Raw genomic sequence first — 20164 nt, forward strand, 5'->3', positions numbered from 1 at the left:
TATACTGTATCTTTTACAAATTAAGTCAATGTATGCTTACCAATTAAAGTTGGCCAAACACACAGTAGGTATCAACTATCACTGAGGACAACCCCCTCCCCCTAAAAAAAAAAACCAATTGAAATATGTATAGCTACATAAACCTGAAGTATAAGTCAATCAAATCTACAATGGCTAATTATATACTCTGACTTTTATTATTATTAATCTTGGCTTCCACTTGTGCAACAGTAGGCCCTTTATTTCATATATATTTCAATTTGATCAATTTAATCAATTCAAGACTGAGTGGTATTTTGGCATAATGTACTATAACTCAAGTGCTGTTGTCCTCTCACAGTTTGGTGTAGTAATAATGTGTGCGTCCCGTTACAACAGAAAATTATTAATCAAGCATGAGACTGTTAAGTTGATTGACTCAAAGTGTGAGAGTTGAAGTTTGTGATGATGTAGGTGGTGTGAGGTATATATGAAAGTGATCGATGGTAATGATGATGAGGTTCAGGGCTGGTATTCAATTTTATGGTGACGGGTAAAAATGGCAGAGGTAATAATGGCAAAGGTAAAAATGTCACAGGTAAAAATGGCAGAGGTAAAGATCATGACATGCTAGATCAGCAAGGAAAAGATATAGCCTTTCCACTTGATATCATTTATGATTATTGACCTTGAATGGACTCCTATCGACAAAATGAGTATTATGAACTGACAAGATATTAGTTTTTTTTTCTTTTTCAAAATCAACACTTAGAGTTGAACCAGCCCACGTAAATTTGCCTCGGTCAATTTTGTCTGGGACCACAGTTTTCCTGCTGACTTGGGTGAAACATGACTAAGAAAAAATAGTATTATTTTTTCTGGGACCACAGATTTCCTGCTAACTCTGGTAAAACACGACTAAGAAAAATATTAAGACAATTGTTTTGCATATTCTGGTTTAAAAAAAAACCATTATTTCTATCAGATTTGCATCTTTTGGGAAGAGATTTTATATATTTTGGGAGTGGAAAGGTTAAAAATTCATTCATGCAAGGAGGAGGTTCAAAGCACTCGAGTTGTTAAGTTCACTCCCAAAAAATTGGCCACCAATTAATCCATATGATTTCAGACTTGCCTCACCTCCACATAAGTCTATTTTAAATACATTTTTTCTTAAAGGTCAAGTCCACCCAAGCAAAATGTTGATTTGAATAAAAAGAGAAAAATTCAACAAGCATAACACTGAAAATTTCATCAAAATCGGATAGAACCTCACTGTACACTTGCCTCATCTCATCTTACATTGTCCTCTACATATATTTTATCATTATACAATTTTTGGTAAAACCTCACCATACACTTGCCTCATCTCATCTTATATTGTCCTCCATATATATCTGTACTATCTCCTCTTTTGAAAAAACCTCACTGCACACTTGCATCAGCTCATCTTACACTGTCCTCCATATATATTTGTATTATCTTTTGAAAAACCTCACCGTACACTTGCCTCATCTCATCTTACATTGTCCTCCATATATATCTGTACTATCTCCTCTTTTGAAAAAACCTCACTGCACATTTGCCTCGATCATCTCATCTTACATTGTCCTCCATATATCTCCTCTTTTGAAAAAACCTCACTGCACACTTGCCTCAGCTCATCTTACATTGTCCTCTACATATGTTTTATCATTATACAATTTTTGATAAAACCTCACCGTACACTTGCCTCATCTCATCTTACATTGTCCTCCATATATATCTGTACTATCTCCTCTTTTGAAAAAACCTCACTGCACATTTGCCTCATCTCATCTTACATTGTCCTCCATATATCTCCTCTTTTGAAAAAACCTCACTGCACATTTGCCTCAGCTCATCTTACATTGTCCTCTACATATATATTTTATCATTATACAATTTTTGATAAAACCTCACCGTACACTTGCCTCATCTCATCTTACATTGTCCTCCATATATAACTGTACTATCTCCTATTTTGAAAAAACCCTCACTGCACACTTGCCTCACCTGTCCTCCATATATCTCCTCTTTTGAAAAACCTCACTGCACACTTGCCTCAGCTCATCTTACATTGTCCTCTACATATATTCTATCATTATACAAATTTTGATAAAACCTCACCGTACACTTGCCTCATCTCATCTTACATTGTCCTCCATATATATCTGTACTATCTCCTCTTTTGAAAAAACCTCACTGCACACTTACCTCATCTCATCTTACATTGTCCTCCGCATATATTTGTATCATCTCCTCTTCTGAAAAAACCTCACTGCACACTTGCCTCACCTCATCTTCCATTGTCCTCCATATATTTATATTATTTCCTCTTATGTAAAAACTTAATCAAACACTTATATTTTCTACACTATAAACTCCTACGTTGTTTTATACACACACACACACCATTTGAAAACTCTCTTTGGTTGTTCACACTCGGTATTGTACACACAGACACATGCACACGACCACGATCTAATGAATATTCATCGGCGAACCGTCGGATGGATAGTGACGTAGGAGCTGGACATTTTATCGCCCCTCGCTGTACTTTGTCATCAAAAGTGCCTACCGCGAGAGTGACGTCATTTTACGAGTAAATATCCTTTCAAACTTGGTTCATAAGTGCCTACCGGAAAATTAACTTCGAACTCTAGAAAAGAGCTGGATATTCTAGTGGATGAGAGGTGATTTGTGATCTTTTCTTTCTTTTGATACTAGTGTACAGTGTCTTTTTTTTTTCTGCCGATCGCAATCATCGCATGACGGGCCCAACTAACCTCGCATGCTTGTGTGATTGCCTATGCTATGTATGGGGTCAACTCAACATGTGTCCCACATATTTAAGTTGGTGCAAGTTAGATCAACACAATCCATGAATCCGGCATGATGGATGTTGATCCGTGATCAAAAGTTCAAAACTATCCATGAGACCATGATCCCTAGCATTTGCCCTTCTAATTCTCCTCCCAAACCAATACCTCTCTGCAAACACTGTGTATTTTTTTTACGACCCTTTCCCTCAATTTCTTGCTGAAAATCACTTTAGACTAATCATCCACTCATTTTAGTACGAGGTCACCCATGGTTTCAACTACCACCGTGCACAGTAAAATCAATGCATGTCGCACGCATCTCACTATGAGCTGATCCTTCCACAGAATTTGAAGATTCCTGGAGACCAGATTAACTATTTGCATGCACATAGCCGAATCGATATTGCTATGATTATAAATATTCTATAAAATTATTTCATTTCACTTACCAATCCATATGAAGTCCATTTGGAGACTTATTTGAGTGTCTCTATTCCCCTCTGTTCCTCGTCTTTTCTTGCTCTTGACGAACGCGCGGCAGGAAGATTGCGGATAAACGACAACATCAATTTTTGGCCTAAAGAGGGCGCGCGATTTATATTCATATCAAAGACATGACAACAGACAAGGGGCAAGACTAAGCACCTAAATTATTTTACACACAAATCGACGCAAAGCACTACGCGAAGTCCGTAAAGTGACCAATCTTTTCGTCGTATAGACTTCGGCAGACCGTATCGTTTGTTATAGCTTGTACTGCTGGTTTCGTTCCAGGTACATAGATTTTTTTTTCTATTTTTGTTTATTAGTAATCGTTTGAAATCATTGGCAATAAAGTTTTATCATCGCCAATAATAATCTTGAATTATGTTTATGAAGATATTCCATTTATTGGTGCCCATAATTAGTCAAGTAATCATAAGAATAGCGCATTCAAAGAATTCGGACACGGTTATGAAATTACCGAGGAGCTGAATCAAGGTTGTGAAATTTATTAGCGCCACCAACGGGCTTCCCTGTATTTCCGTAGAGGAGACAAGCGAAGTCATTTTCCAGGCCGAGGTAGGCGAATTTGCTCTTTTTATACTATTATAATTTTCAAATAATGACTTAATTTTTTTACTGTGTTGCTACTTACCGGAAAGAGCCCCGGTGGGTTGCGAGAAATAGTTTCGGCAAATATTACTCCAGCAATGAAGCGATGTTTGCCGACTACTTCGAAATCTACGGTCAAACACGGTCTGGTGTACGAGGTTCGTATATATATACGAACCTCGTACTAGTGTGAGTGGTACGAGGTTAGTATTACGGTATATACTGACCGTAGACCGTAGTACTGACCGTGTTTGACCGTAGATTTTGAAGTAGTCGGCAAACATCGGGACTAGGGTAATTCATGGTCTAAATGTTTTTTAAAAACTGAATTGTGAAAACAGAAATTATGCACTTACCACGATTATATGGATGAAGGTCTAATGAGTGGAGGTATTTTGACACCGAGGCACAGACTGGAAACGCAAAAAAACAAAAAGTTTTCTCCTTCTACCCCAGTCTCGATCGGCCGTTTTGTTATGAGTTTTGAAAGAATTAGGAGAGGTATTGCGACATAACTTTTTGTTTTTTTGAGGTTCCAGTCTGTGCCTCGATTGTCAGGATACTGCCACTCGAGTTTAACGTTAGACCTTCATCAATATAATCATGGTAAGTGCATAATTTTTGTTTTCACAATTCAGTTTTATGAATATTTTGACCATAAATTACCCTAGTCCCGTGTCTATGGCAAATACACGGTAAGCCCCTGGGCTCCCACCCGTGAAGCAGGCAGGAGCTCCCTGGGTTTCCAAAATAGCAGCCAAAATTACAAACGAATGGAGAATGTGATATCGATATTGCTTTCGATATTAATTATTATGCGATCTGCTCCACATGCGAGCTAAACTGCTACGATCACAGGTAGCAGACGACATTCGATATATCGAGACATTAAAAAGTTAATAACGATAATGATGTCATTCAAGAAAAACCGTCAGCTCAGGTGATGTCTTAGATGAAAGATTTCTCGATCATCCAGAGGATTTTTATCAATGACTCCGGTCTAAGGTACGCAATTACTTATTTTTCCCTGATAATGGAAACCTTGAAACTGTAAATTTTGCTTAAAAAAACAGTTTTAAATCGCGACCTATAAAACGTTAGTTCCCTTATACGTTGGCTGTACGTACGGGCCTCCAAGCTCTTCAGTCTATTGGTGAGTGGAGCCAACGTAGTTCAGCGTAACAACCAAAATACAGAGACTGAAGCTTTTGGTCTATACACTAATCTGCTGTCTGTGCTGAATACATCTACCTTCCCTGTCTGTCCTCTCTTACAATACATACTAAGCCGGAGCCCAGGCAGGAGTCATCCGTGCATAATGAGGCAGACACGGGACTGGGGTAGATTGGGGTTGCAATAGCACTCTGAATAAAATGTGGAAACAGAAATTATGCACTTATAGATGAAGGTCTATCGTGACACACGATATAGACAAATATTATTATTTAACAAATGCTAAAATTTAATACGTGATTATTAATAATTTTTAGTATTATAATAATTATTTATAATCATATATTAAATAAAAAAATGAAATATAGGCTGCCATATTTGACTGCAATCTCTGACACTTTTTTTTGTTTCAGATTGATGAATCACTGTCAATATGCCTAGTTGTGCAGATGAGATCATTCCGCGTCTATGGCTTGGTGACATGCAAGCAGCTGAGTCTCTGAACTTCCTCCATGATAAGAAGATCAGCCATGTTCTAAGCTTAATAAACGTACCCATCACTGTACCATCTGATGCTATCAAACATATACGAGTCAACATCCGAGATCAGCCGGGTGAAGATTTGCTACTACATGTAGAGGGCATCCTCGCTTTTCTGGACGATGGGCTTGACCCTGCCAAAGAGGGCGGTGTGCTTGTCCATTGGTAAGAAATCCAACGTTAGCCGTCTTCTGTGGTAAATTGCCACTTGGTCTACACCTGCATTGTTTTCTGCTGTTTGATCTCACCCCACATGGTCTAATCTCAGTTCGTCTACATCCAGTTCATTTATTTACCATTTGGTCTTACTGCCTTATAGCCCATTTATAATTTTGCCCAAAATCCAGTTAGTTCATACCATTTGATCTAATATCCGCTTGGTCTAACACCAATTAGTCCACATGGTTAACTGAATTGTTTATGAACCACAATTTATTTCTAGATGAAGTGGAAAATTGGACCAACTGGGCATCAGACTAAATGAGAATTAGTTAGTATTAGACCAGTTGTAGTGTAGACCAAATGGCAATTAGACTGAATCATGCTTATTACAGTATTAAGAAAGAAGTCTATTTCTTCTGCAAGCACAGACTCATTGATATTGACATTCTAACCAATTATACCATGTCTAGAGTGAAGGCTTGATGCCAAACTCGCTGGCCATGTCATAGAGGTTGCATACATTCGTAATTCCGAAGCTTCGTTATCCGAAGGTTCATTATTCCGAAGGTTCGTATTTCTGAAGGTTTGTAATTCCGACGGTTCCGAAAACGAAATGGGGTTTGTTATTCCGAAGGGTCGTTAATCCGAAAACGAAATGAGGTTTGTATTTCCGAAGGTTAGTTGGTCCGAAAATGAAATGATTAACGAACCTTATTTCATTTTCGGACTAACGAACCTTCGGAACAACGAACCTTATTTTGTTTTCGGATTAAAGAACCTTCGGAACATCGAACCTTATTTCGTTTTCGGATTATTGAACCTTCGGAATTACGAACCTTCGGAATAACGCCACAAATGTTCGGATTAACGAACCCTTTTACGTTTTCGGATTAATGAACGTCGAGGTATAGGCAATTTACGTGTTTCAGAATTACGAACCTTCGGAATAAAGAACCTTTGGAATTACGAAGTGTAACAAATAGAGGTAGCCACAGTACGTAGTGAATAGTATCACTACTTCAGATTCTGCATTATGCACTATGCGAATTTTAAAAACCCAAGGTCTGTGCCTGCAGACTAGGTGAAAAGTGCCGAGTGGAATTCCTGCTCGAAGCTGCATGAGAAATTTGCTCAGACCTTTGTGAAAGTACCTTATTGCTGAATGTTGTATTACAGTGCATGTATATCACTAATATAATTTTACCCGGCTGTATTTCTTTGTCAACAGTGCAATGGGGGTCTCAAGGAGCTCCTCAGCGGTCATTGCCTACATCATGTACAAGGAGAAGTGCCCTCTTATGACAGCTCTGAAGAAGGTTGTAGAAATACGCCCACAAACATGGTAAGATTTTAGGGATTAGAGGATGGGGGTGAAAAAGAGGAGTGATGAGAGATGGTGGGTTGAAATAGAGGGAGAGGGGGGGGGGGGAGGGTAGGGAATGGGAAGGAGGGGTAGGTGGGGGAGGGGAGGGAGGGGGTTTGGGATAGATATTAGAGGGAGGAAGGGAAGGGGATGGGGGAAGGGAGGGAGAGGTGGGAGAAGAGAGAGAGAGGGAGATGATGGGGGGGGGGCGGTAAAAGGAAGAAAGAGTGGGAGAATTAAAATGATAGAAAGTTAGATTGGTTGAAAGAAAATAGATGTTAGCAAAGAGAGAGAAAATAAAGTGAAACAGATTTTTAATGAAATTTAATCATGACATTTTATTTAAACCCTCATCTCTTGATACCAAACAAAACAATATCTAGTAAATTCATATTTTGCACTTATAAAATTGTAATTTCATAGTTATAATATATCTATCTTTGAATCATATGATATTTCTCAACTAATGATTGATTTCCATGCTCACTTTTGCATGATCTGGTACTGTTTTGATGTTGGTTGCCATGACAATATATATTTTCACATCTTGTCACAGCCCGAATACTGGATTCATGGAGCAGTTGAAACTGTTTGAAGCCATGGGCTGTCAATGTGACCCTGCCAACTCCCTATTTAAACAACATCGACTATCACACCTAGCAGAGGATATCCATTGTAAGTATTGTATGCTTTAAAGCAGATACAAACCAATAGCGCCATCTAGAGTCATAAACTACTCATACCTGGCCAGTTTCCACACCCATAATGCTAGTGTAGTCTAGTAATAGAGACTTGAATGATAACATGCTAATTAACTACTCAATACATTTATACCACAATAATTATGTTACCAAGTAGCAAAACAATTACTTTTCCTCTCAAAACATTTTAGTTTCTCTATTCAAATAGAATTATAGGTCAATGTATTCTCTGTAGTATAAGCAGATGTCTGAAAAATATATATTTTAAGACTATGTATTTATAACACACAGTCAATGTGAGACCACACACAGTTCACTTCCCCTTTAAGGAGGTACAAGGGTTTGACCGGTATAGTTGCATAATGTTCAATGATATAATTTTCAAGGTAATGATAAAATGATAATAATACATATGATTTATATCAATTTTCTACAGCACACTTTCCAACTTAACTAGATGCTCATGGCACCTCAGGACAAATAAGAGAAGAAGCAGAAGAAGAAAAGATTACAATTGCGATTCTGCCATATTTGTGACTACATTTCACATTGTTTGTGCTCGCTAAATATTTTGTAATTTGCAAATGGAAACCAAATATCTGTGTGATGATCTATGTTTGCAGAGTAGTGCTGGTCGATAGTTGATCTCCATGTTCGTTGATTATTGCCAGCAATATGTATCTGATAATACCATATATCGCAGAGTCTGAAAATTCATTACAGCTTTATTACATTACAGCTGTGATCCCGTTATAGCAGAAAGAGGGACATGAAAATTATATGTAAGGATTTCATCAGTGCTTGTCCACAAAAAAATAGGCATTATATTTTGGGTGCAAATTTGCGAAGTTTTGAGTTGACGGTTTAAAGCTATACAGAGCAGCATTTGTGGTCAATAAAATAGTGATGAACTTTCATAATCAATATTTTGGTCATATTACGTTATCACGATATATCAGCATAATCATAAAACCATTATCGAATATTCAATATTTTTATTTAATATCAGAAAACTTTCTTAATATTGAAATATCGCCCAGTGCTGCCGCAAAGACCAACCATGTGATCTTATTTATGTACCCCTACAGCCAGAGAAGAAATCCCCAAGGATCTTGTAGCATCAGATCCTGCCAGCTCAACACCTGGTGCTTCTCGGGATAATGCACTATACAAATGTCGCAAATGCAGGTAAATGGAGTTGTTGGTCCAGGGGGTCATTTCGTAAAACTTGTATATCATGGCCCTGTTTCACAAAACTTGTTATGATACCAAATTAACAATAACAGTTAATAGCTACTGAAATCTTTCAATCTCATTGGCTGATACTAAATTTGTTATGCAAATTGTTTTAACATGTGTTTATGAAACAGGACCCAGTTGTAAGGTCATTTGATTTGATGGGCTGAAAGTGAACATGTTAAAGAAATTTTGGATTTTGGGTACACTCTCACCCTTTGGATCTATTTCATCTTATTGTAAAGAATAGGTTAAGAAGGGTTAATCCATTCACAGAATAAGGCAAGTTGATGTGGCCTAATCTGAAATAAAAAAGGTAATTGTATTTTTATATGTGCTAAAGTGGCAATTATACCGAACGGATCATTATACAAATTGGTATGAGATAAAATTGGATAATAATGATAATACATAACATTTATAAGGCGCTTACTACTGGTGTTTCTAAGCGCACTGTGTCTGTTTATGGTTTGTACTTTGGATTAAAAGAAAGAAAAAATGTGGCAGGGGAAAATGACACTGCTAAAGCAACTACAATCAAAACTGGTGTGCACCTCCAATTGACCGACCCACAACTGTGAATCATCTATTAAACAGGTAGGTTTTGAGTAGGGTTTTGAACTGATTCACAGACTTGGCATTATGAATGTAAGATGGTAGCTTATTCCAAAGGGAAGGGGCAATCAATCAAATGGGATACAAAGAACAACAGTCAATAAGATTCACTGCAGAGGTTATATACTGTTCTGTGTGTATTGGCAATACATAACAGTTCAAGTACAGAAACCAATGTCAAAATTGGCACTCAAAAATACAAATATTGAGGCAAGATTATTCTCCAGAAATTGTCTACACTGTACCTTAACCAATAAAACATCAATCTATAATAATAAATACCAAAAACAAGCAATAATTACTACCAAACAAATGAGAAACTTCAGAGCCTAAGTGAGAGTGCTACCACACTAAGGAGGTGCACACCAAAAAAAAAAAAAAAAAAAAAAAAAAATAGACCATATGAGTATTTGTCTGATATAGAATTTTTTATTAGAAGTAGCAAATGTGATAAATACTGCAATAAAATGATATTCTTATATGAATATTCAATGAATATGAGATAATTGTCTTAGTGGTACATAAAAAAGTATTGTTTTTGGACTTAGCCATTAATATTAAATTCCTTAAATTTTTCACAGGAGAGCATTGTTTTGTCAATCCAGCGTCATCGGTCATGAGAACACCAAAGGTCTTTGGAACTTTGGCTGGCATAAAGACAAAGGTCAGAGGTCAAAGTTCAGCAGTGGGGAGCAAGGGTCGATACGATGCACATCGGTCTTTGTTGAACCCGTCTCATGGATGGAGTCATTCCTTATGAATGTTCTTGAAGGAAAGGTAAGAGCATTGAAACAGGCCTGTTTCCAGTCAGGACATGTATTGCATAGACCCCAAGGTGACCTTGACTTCCTGGGTTAAATTCAATGATCTGTGATACATGTAGAGTATTTGGTGAGTGGTTGAAAGAGAGGGGGTAACTGTGCAAGTAAACGCTCTCTTTGAATATTTGTGCTTTGTGGTCATGTTTCAAGTTTTTAATTCTAACCTAAGAAATTTTTATTACAGGGTAATGAATGTCTGTGCTTACAGATGTTTTTCCGATGTGTTAAAGTATCATACGTGATTGTATTTTCATATGCCTTAAAAACAGTTTCTGATCAATTTCTCACTGCTCTAAATACATGTGTCTCGTGATTTTGTTGAATATTGTTTGGGGTTGTATTTTTCTATAGTGATTTTGTTGGCTAAAGGCACCTTTATTTGATATGTTGTAATGTAAATATTACATTTTATTTCCATAGATATCTTGCCCAAAGTGTGATTCAAGATTAGGCTCGTTCAATTGGTCAGGTAGGTCACAGCCAGGGACTGCTACATAAAGCTTAAAGGTTAAGTCCATTTCAGAAAAATGTTGATTTGGATCCATAAAGAAAAATCAGATAAGCATAATGCTGAAAATTTTATCAAAATCGGAAGTAAAATAACAAAGTTATGACATTTTAAAGTTTTGCTTATTTTTCACAAAATAGTTATATGCACTATTTAGTCTCATGCAAATGAGGGAATTGATGATGTCCCTCACGCACTATTTCTTTTGTTTTTTATTGTTTGAATTATACAATATTTCTATTTTTACAGATTTTATAATTAGGACCAACTTGACTGAACCATAAAACGTTAAACAATGATAAATCCACAAGTTCAGTGAGAAATGAAACTTTGTTTCACAGGACAATGAGGAGAAAATTAGAATATTTCATATTTCACATAATAAAGTACAAAAGAAACAGTGAGTGAGTGATGTCATCAGTTGCCTCATTTGCATACTGACCGGGTTGTGCATATAACTGTTTTGTGAAATCATGCGAAACTTAATATCGTCATAACTTTCTTATTTTACATCTGATTTTGATGAAATTTTCAGTGTTATATTTGTTGGATTTTTATCTTTTTATTCAAATTAACTTTTTATTGGGGTGGACTTGTCCTTTCATGATTGATTGTGTGGTTGTTTTAACAATGATCATATACAATCAGTGCCAACAATTGTGGGAATCAGTCCTATGTTCAATCGTGAGGACTAATCTTATGGGGGGGGCCCTGATCTCTGCTTTTACTGAGGATTTGTTGTGGTTTTTTAAAATAATTTTTTAAACCTTGAAATACTTTTAGTTAGAGCAGTTATGAAATTTCCCCCAAAATTTTCTTATTCAAATACTCTTGTCTAAGTCTGTTAAAAGGTTCCTAAATCAGTATACTGAAAAGCCATTTTTATCAATTCTTAGCAAATACTCCCACTGTGATTCCAGTGCTCCTTAATATATGAAAAAAAAAAAAATAATGAATATGCTCTGGTAAACATGCATTTTATAAATCAACATTCCGATACTCAAATATTTCCCTGAAGCATAGGCAATATTTTAGACCCGATTTCACAAAAACTGTGTTATTCATTTTCTCCAAAGTATAACAGGATTCTTTTGTCCCAGCGAGTAGATTCACCTCTATGCGAGTATGTTCAATGAAAATGTAAGGGAAAGAATCTCTTGATTCTGAAAATATTGACCTTTCGCTGACAGTATTTGATTACTGGTTTGTCTCTCACATTCAGGTGCACAATGTTCCTGTGGTGTGTGGATGACGCCTGCTTTCCAGATCCATCTCAACAGAGTAGATCACATGGTTCCGGTTCCGTGAAGCCTTCTCAGTTTCCACCTTCAGAGGGCGAAACATGATGCGACGGTGATGTGTCGCAACCTCCAGGCTTGATCTGCACCAGCTGTTGGTAGAATGTACTCAGCTTTTTCATGTGGCGCGAATGAAAATATACAGTCCGACCTCTCTTATCTGGATCTTTCTGTTATCCGGACGCACACAGGAATGCAAGGGATTCCTCCCCCCCCTACATAGTTAGATGACTCTGGCCTGTGTGCTTTGTTTAATACTGCGAATACACAAGTAAAAAATCTACTCATCCCCCATGAAGTGTGGGGGGCACTTTCGTTGATGAGTGGATACCAGGCGCGACCAAAGAAATGCGTAAAAAAGATCTCTATTTCAAGATTGGGCATGTTACATATGTAATGTATTAAATAAGGGTGTCAAAACACTAAAACACTGAAAAAAATCGTATATACATTTCGCTAGGAAAGCTACGTTTTTTCGGTCGAATTTATGAGGGTATAAAAAAAAAAAAGACTAAAATGCTTTATAAACTGTGCTTAGGGTCTGATTTGAGCAAGGTGTGGGAGTTGGGGCGGTGCTAAATCCAATGTAAGTACAGGTAATGTCGACATCTGTGATAACATCCGTGACACGACAATCATAATATCACTGTACTTGTTTAGGGGGTCAATTCAGGGAATACTTGTCAAAGGTACCGTTTTGTTTTCCAATAGTCTTGTTAAGGGTAGGCTTTAACACGCCAATACGTGCATTTTCAGAATATGGAAAATACTTGTTTAGCGTGCTTTTTGAAACCCCATGGTTGCGCCTGGTATGCACTCGTCAAAGAAAGTGGTGTCCACGGGACCCTACTAGTGAATCTGCCCGAGATGAATCTCTTGGGACCACAAGAATCTGTTTTAATTTAGGCAGAATTCAGCATAAATAATGCACGCTTTGCATGATTTGGGTGGAGTGGCCCAGTGATTAGTCTCTAGACTTTGAAACAGAGGGCCGTTGGTTCAAACCCCAGCCATGACATAGTTTCCTTCACCAAGAACTTGATCCACAATGTGCTGCACTCAACCCAGGTGAGGTAAATGGGTACCTGGCAGGAATTTTTTCCTTGAAACACGGCGCGCGTAACCGCTGCTTTGCTAAAGCCAGGGTAGTTTATGATGCATTACTGTAGAGCACTGAGAGACTTCTGATAAAGTAAATGTTACGCGCTATATGAGCAAGTATAATTATTATATGTCTGTAAATTTCCAATTCATTATTTTACGTACACATGGTCAACTTTAGCAGGCTTAACTGTAGTTGGAAAGGTGTTTCGTATCACAAAATCTAAAAATAGCGCTCGATAAAGATATGCTTTTCCTTGCACATATGAAGAGCAAATGTGATAACGGTACTTTTTATTGTGCTGGGCCAGCATGGATATGGTATTCCAAGCAAAACTAGCGATGCTGTAAATGTGGTCTTGAAGTTTTAAATTCATTGTTATCATTTCACCCTGTGTCATAAAAGATTATGCGTGAATATATTGTATTGCAATCTAAATATTAAAGGGTGCAATATTTGTGATCAAGGTTTTTGAAAGCATGTAAAGGAGGTGAAAACTTCTTGATTCAAGAAAAGAAATTATTCAATGAAATCGTGAAGCTGTTGGTATTGCTCCAAAATGATTTTTGATCGAATTTTCACAATGTATTTGTTCATAACAGGCACAATGTTGCAAATTACATATTCATACATATACTACTTGTGTAGAACTATGCTACATGTATGTGTTTTTTACAAATAAAGAAAATAACATCGTGGTCAATTTATATAAGCCAACAAATTCAAATAATAAATTCTTAGTTTTGCTTTTCAAGTTATTGAACACTAATTGGGAGATGAAAGGGATAGTATAAAAATATTTTCCAAGACATTTTTAGTCATTTGTAATAATTCAAAAGAATTGTTTTCAAGCTTTCAAGATCAAAAATATAATTTTCAAAACAACATCAGCAAGTAAGTGAAAACGAAGCAACATCCATGGATTAGATTTGGGAAATGTAATATGTCACTTTCTCACCACTCTTATTCATTTTTTTATGCCAAGACCAAATCATTCTGTTTTCAGCTGGAACCGGGAGAGTGTTTCATGAAAGAGTGATTTTTTTTCACAGACCAATTTGTTCTTAGCCAATCACATTCAAGGATTTCAGTAGCTCATAACAATAGTCAAATGAAGGTATTTCATGAAATGCTCCCCTGGTGGTACTGTAAAAGCCTACAGCGTGTTTCATATAGCTGTTTGTAAGCCAAGAGCGACTTTAAGAACGACTGGTGAACCTTTCTTATGTGCTAGATATTCACCAATGAACATTTAATAGTGAATATCATTTACCAAAAGAAAGGATCACCAGTTCTTAAAGTCACTCTTACTTACAAACAGCTTTATGAAACGGCCTCCAGGCAAATATATATGAACACAATTTTATCTATACTGAGGCCAAAATATGAATAGGACACATATTTTTGCAATTTAATCTTAAAGGAGAATTATGTCATTCTGTCAAGTCAATAAATATTGAAAAGGAAATGCCATGACGAAAACCTTTCATTTGAGAACACTATACCCCAGTTTCCATCAAGCAAGCAATTTAAGTATCAAAACACCTGTTTCTTGACCTCGGTCCGAAGATAACACAACCAGCCCGAGCAAAGCATGCCGTCATTTTAATTCACTTACTTTCCTTATTTCGAGGTCGATTTTCTTCGTTCGAAATTGAAAATGGACTAACATTGGATTTCTGAATACAATATGCCTTTGAAAACGTGATTAAATATCGAATACAATAATTTCATTCCGAAGGTCCTACTACAGGCAGAGAAGTCTTACGTAATAGCACAGCTGTTGTTTATCATGTCGTCCTTGGCTCAACGCTCATAATCTGGCCTGTGGAGGTAAAATTGAGACAGCGGGGATTACCTGGCCTAGCGGGGTTGATCAGGCGGGTGTTTCATATAGCTGTTCGTAAATAAAGAGCGACTGGTGATCCTGTCTTGCGGTAAATGGTACACACCATTGGCGATGATCTAGCGCGCGAGAAAGGATCACCAGTCGTTCTTATAGTTGCTCTTAACTTACGAGCAGCTTTATGAAACGGCCCCCATGGGCTTGGAAATGATTTTGGGATTTACAAACGCAAAATGAGGTATAGAACCGCAGTTTGCAATCTGAACTGCGGTCTTTCCCCAAACGGGGGTTTGACGTAATGTCTGTATAGTGCCTTTAGTAAAGAGTGCATGTCTGTGAATGTACCATTCATCAACAGTCAAACCTATGTTTGTGACGACCAGGTGGGTGTTTCATAAAGCTGTTCGTAAGAACGACTGGTGATCCTTTCTTGTGGTAAATGGGACACCATCGGCGATGGTTTAGCATGTAAGAAAGGTTCATCAGTTGTTCTTAAAGTTGCTCTTATCTTACGAACAGCTTTATGAAACGGCCCCCAGGTGGGTGTTTCATAAAGCTGTTCGTAAGTTAAGAACGACTGGTGATCCTTTCTTTTGGTAAATGGTATACACCATCGGCGATGGTTTAGCATGTAAGAAAGGTTCACCAGTCGTTCTTAAAGTCGCTGATAACTTACAAACAGCTTTATGAAACAGCCCCCAGGTGGGTGTCTCATTAAGCTGTTCGTAAGTTACATGTACGCACGACTTTAAGAACTGGTGATCCTTTCTTGTGGAAATGATATATATATACTGAATTTTCACTGATGTTGATTTTTAAAACACTTAAGGATCATCAGTCGTTCTAAAAGTCACTCTGGCCCCCATTCCTGTATAGAAGGACCACTTTGACTATCAAAACCACAAATTGAATGGCATCCATTGAAACATGTATCAACAGAAGTACTAAACTTTGTGGTAAAGATTATCTGGTTAATATTATGACTGCTTTTCTTGCCTTCCTTGGGTGGTCTTGATGTACAGGTTTGAATTTTAATCACTATGTGGAAGTCAAACCTGATGGATGTTTCATCAAGTTACGAGTGACTTAATGAACGGCTGGTGATCCTTTCTTTGGAACTAAGTCAACGCCAATGAAATTCTGGTGTTTATCACCAGAAGAAAGAATCACCAGCCGTAAAGTCGCTCATAACTTACGAACAGGTTTAAGAAACACCAACCTGAGCGTTTTAGCCAGCGTACGCCGATGTGTATGGCAAGTCATTTTGACATTTTATTTCTATTTCTTATTGATATCCAAAATTCAAGTTTTGATTACGAGGATTCCATTTGTTCACAAACCAAAGTGATTCGTTGATGTCAAGAAATGGCATCTTGATACCAACAATTAGATTTTTCTGACATCAAGAATTGAATTTTCGATACCTAGAAGAAGAATCACATAACGGCTTGCTTTGTGTATCAGCATACACTGGCTAAAGCATACAAGTGTTACATCCACTATAAGACAATTTGGCTTACATTTTTGAAGGCAGAGACTTGCCAGTTTTTATAGATATGGATTTGCTGATACTATAGAATATCTAAAAAGCATTTTGAAGTACCTGAAGTAGAGCAATTGTCTCCGACTCTGGGGGGGGGGGGGGGGGTGGGGGGGGGGTTCCATCACATTTGCTCTGGCGACAATTGCTTCATTGGAAAATCTGCATGTTAAGCCAAACATAAAACCCAACCTCCAAAACTAAATAAACCCTTATCCTATATTTGATCTTTTGATTATTTTAACCATAAACTCTAATTACAATCCTAACTTTAACCCTATTCCCACTGAGATATTGAGACCAGAGCAAATGTTGTAGGAGCTACTGTCGCAGGATAAAATGTCCTGTCACCACTATGGACACAGCAAAATGTTTGGTCCAAGCATCATTTTTTTTTGGTAGTCTTGACTTTGATAACTTTAATTGCTTATGCTTTTTTTTCTCTCTAATCAAATCGATCTCCCCTTTTTTTTTTTTTGGGGGGGGGGTGAGGGGTGGACATGTCCTTCATAATGAACAGGATCTTACGATATTACACCCAAGGTCATTTACAGATAAATAGAGGTTGTAAAATTGGCCATTCACCTACATAAATAAACAGAAACGAGTGAACAGTAAAAAAGCGATCAACACACAAAATGCATTGCTGAAAAGTTAAAATACAATAATTTATTTTCCAATATACAGAAAATACCTTCTATATCCCAAAACATAATTTTATAAAGCAAGAAGCGATCGGTTAAACATATTTCATCAAATAAATATAACAAGACGTCTAGCCACCATGATATATATATTTATTGTATGGTTCTTTTTTAGTATTGCTGCTTAAATCAAAATTTCATTTTTAAAAGTTGATGTTCCTAAACCTACAAATAATATGAACAATATATTCATTGGCAAAAGACATTTGATGAATGTCTAAACTCTACAAAACCATTTCAATAATGTTTACCTGTAGTGACAGCACCGAAACGTTTTTAGCGCTAATATTGCGCTAACGAGGACCTGTTACAACCAGTAATGTGGCAGCGATGCCTAATGTTATAACAATGCATTACTTGCACATTGAAATAAATGTGATTGGTCTTACTGTTGGCGCTCTCTTAGGCTAACAACGTTGCTGTGTGGCCGGCACTGGTCTTGCTTAGTCTGGTGTTCTCACTTTTTATTCAAAGCTGTGACCACGATATCAAGTAAATTTCAGTTAAATAAATGTCATGTTCACCTTGATAATAAAATGGTGGTTGTTTTCATGAGCTCATACTAAAAATGGATTAGTGGTTTTATTTTTAACTAGTACTCAAAATTGGGGAAAATAGTATTTTTTATAAAGTAATTATTAATAAGTACACATTCAGAGCAACACAGTAGTCAAAATTGGAGTTTCAGACTAAAATGGCCTTTGAATATAGGGTGACAACACCATGACATATGCATGTAGTTACATTCACTCATAAACTGTGCAAACAGAAAAGTGTGCATGTGGGACTCTTGAAGTATGATTTGCTGAACTGTTGTTAGTCACATTTCAAATATAAATGTTCTTGTGGAGTAATCCATTTTCAAAATTATTGATTACCTATCAAAATTTTACACTTATATAGTGTTTAAAGAAGCTTACCAGTATGAAAGCATTTCTAGGCAAAGTAAGCAATAGGGTTTCACATAAAATGGATGTAACAAACAGGGAAAGCAAAATTTGTACACACTAAGCAACTGGTAGCAAAATATTTTTTAAAAGTCAAATGCTTTCCATACTATTCTCTTAAAACTGGTTCCATGACATTTGCTCCGGCGAAAATTGCTCCGATGGACAATATGCATGTTAAGCAAACTTAAAACCTAACCTCCAAAACTAAATAATCCTAAGCATTATATTATTTTGAACCAAAAACTCTATTAAAATCCTAACTCTAAACCTATGCACTATGTGATATTAAGACGGGAGCAAATGTCATGTCACCTTATGAACTAATGAGTAAATTCATTGATGAGAAATTTGCAAATATAAACCTGAAAATAAATTCACATGAATACAATCATTCCCCAGTACATAAAGTACCAGTTACATGCATGAACAAAATGAGTTGAGGATTTATACAAAAAAAAAAGACATGAGGTATCAGATATTAAACAGAAATGCACAGTTAAACGAGGATTGACCAACAAATTCTGAAAAATCAACATTTTTTAATCTAGGTGCTCGACACTGCAATGTTTTTTTTTTTAGTTTCGTAAACCAAACACGTTGTCTGCCTTTGCTTGTATAATAAGGGAAAGGAATATACAACATCCATTAACACCTTTTTAAACCACATCCATACAGATCAAATTTTGTCAGAGTTGAAAAGATTACTTTAATTGTAGTAGATTAAAAAAGGAAAAGACATAATGAGGTAACTGATATTAAACAGAAATGCAGTTTAGCGAGGATTGACTAACAAATTCTAAATATCAACTTTTTTAATATAGGTGCTCGACACTGCAATGTTTTTTTGTTTTTGTTTCGTAAACCAAACATGTTTTCTGCCTTTGCTTGTATGATAAGTGAAAGGAATATACAACATCCATTAACACCTTTTTAAACCACATCCATACAGATCAAATTTTGTCTGAGTTGAAAAGATTACTTTAATTGTAGTAGATTAAAAAAGGAAAAGACATAAAGAGGTAACAGATATTAAACAGAAATGCACAGTTTAACGAGGATTGACTAACAAATTCTAAAAATCAAAATTTTTTAATATAGGTGCTCGACACTGCAATGTTTTTTGTTTTTGTTTCGTAAACCAAACATGTTTTCTGCCTTTGCTTGTATAATAAGTGAAAGGAATACGGTACACAATGACAACATCACTTTACACCAAAACCACATCCATATGGGTCAAATTTTGTCAAAGTTGAAAATATTACTTTAATTGTAGTAGATTCAAAATTTACTTTATCAATTTTCCTCACATGAAGTCAATATTTTTTAAGTTACCACAATGAAATGATTTGAAGCTGTCAAATCAACTTGTATTCACTTTTGACTGATTTCATTTAACATCACTTGCAAAAATAGTATGAGCTAATGGAAGAAAATTCAAACAGTAATTCACATGATAACTAGACACATCTATATGTCACTTGATAACACTTGGTATTGTACAAAAAAATATTCTATTTTAATTTCAGTGTATCTTCATTTCCTACATATGTAAACTGGCCAGCAAAAGAAAGTACCCACTTCTTTCAAAGGCTGCACACAAACATTCACCCCATAGAAATAAACAATTTTGTACACAGGTATGGTGCAATATCCATTAGTAATCACATACCCAACAGGAAGTGATTATC

At 36.4% G+C, this 20164-nt stretch overlaps 1 protein-coding gene across 5 annotated transcripts; it reads left to right on the forward strand.

The window, feature by feature from the left end:
- The first annotated feature begins 2607 nt into the window (after positions 1–2607).
- On the forward strand, positions 2608–13874 carry LOC129278424 (dual specificity protein phosphatase 12-like). Of its 5 annotated transcripts, XM_064110373.1 has the most exons (9): positions 4156–4186; positions 4841–4922; positions 5504–5795; positions 7021–7134; positions 7712–7830; positions 8945–9044; positions 10289–10484; positions 10949–10997; positions 12259–13874. In XM_064110373.1, exons 3-9 carry the CDS (start codon positions 5524–5526, stop codon positions 12342–12344), a joined length of 936 nt encoding a protein of 311 aa, XP_063966443.1. In that variant the 5' UTR covers positions 4156–4186; positions 4841–4922; positions 5504–5523; the 3' UTR covers positions 12345–13874. The 5 variants fall into 5 exon arrangements, with proteins under 5 accessions (XP_054770573.2, XP_063966445.1, XP_063966443.1 ...); XM_054914598.2 differs by lacking the exons at positions 4156–4186; positions 4841–4922 and adding an exon at positions 2608–2693; XM_064110375.1 differs by lacking the exons at positions 4156–4186; positions 4841–4922 and adding an exon at positions 3850–3884.
- Positions 13875–20164: the final 6290 nt, after the last annotated feature.

Source organism: Lytechinus pictus, chromosome 15 (assembly GCF_037042905.1).
Source record: "Lytechinus pictus isolate F3 Inbred chromosome 15, Lp3.0, whole genome shotgun sequence".
NCBI classification, from domain to species: domain Eukaryota; kingdom Metazoa; phylum Echinodermata; class Echinoidea; order Temnopleuroida; family Toxopneustidae; genus Lytechinus; species Lytechinus pictus.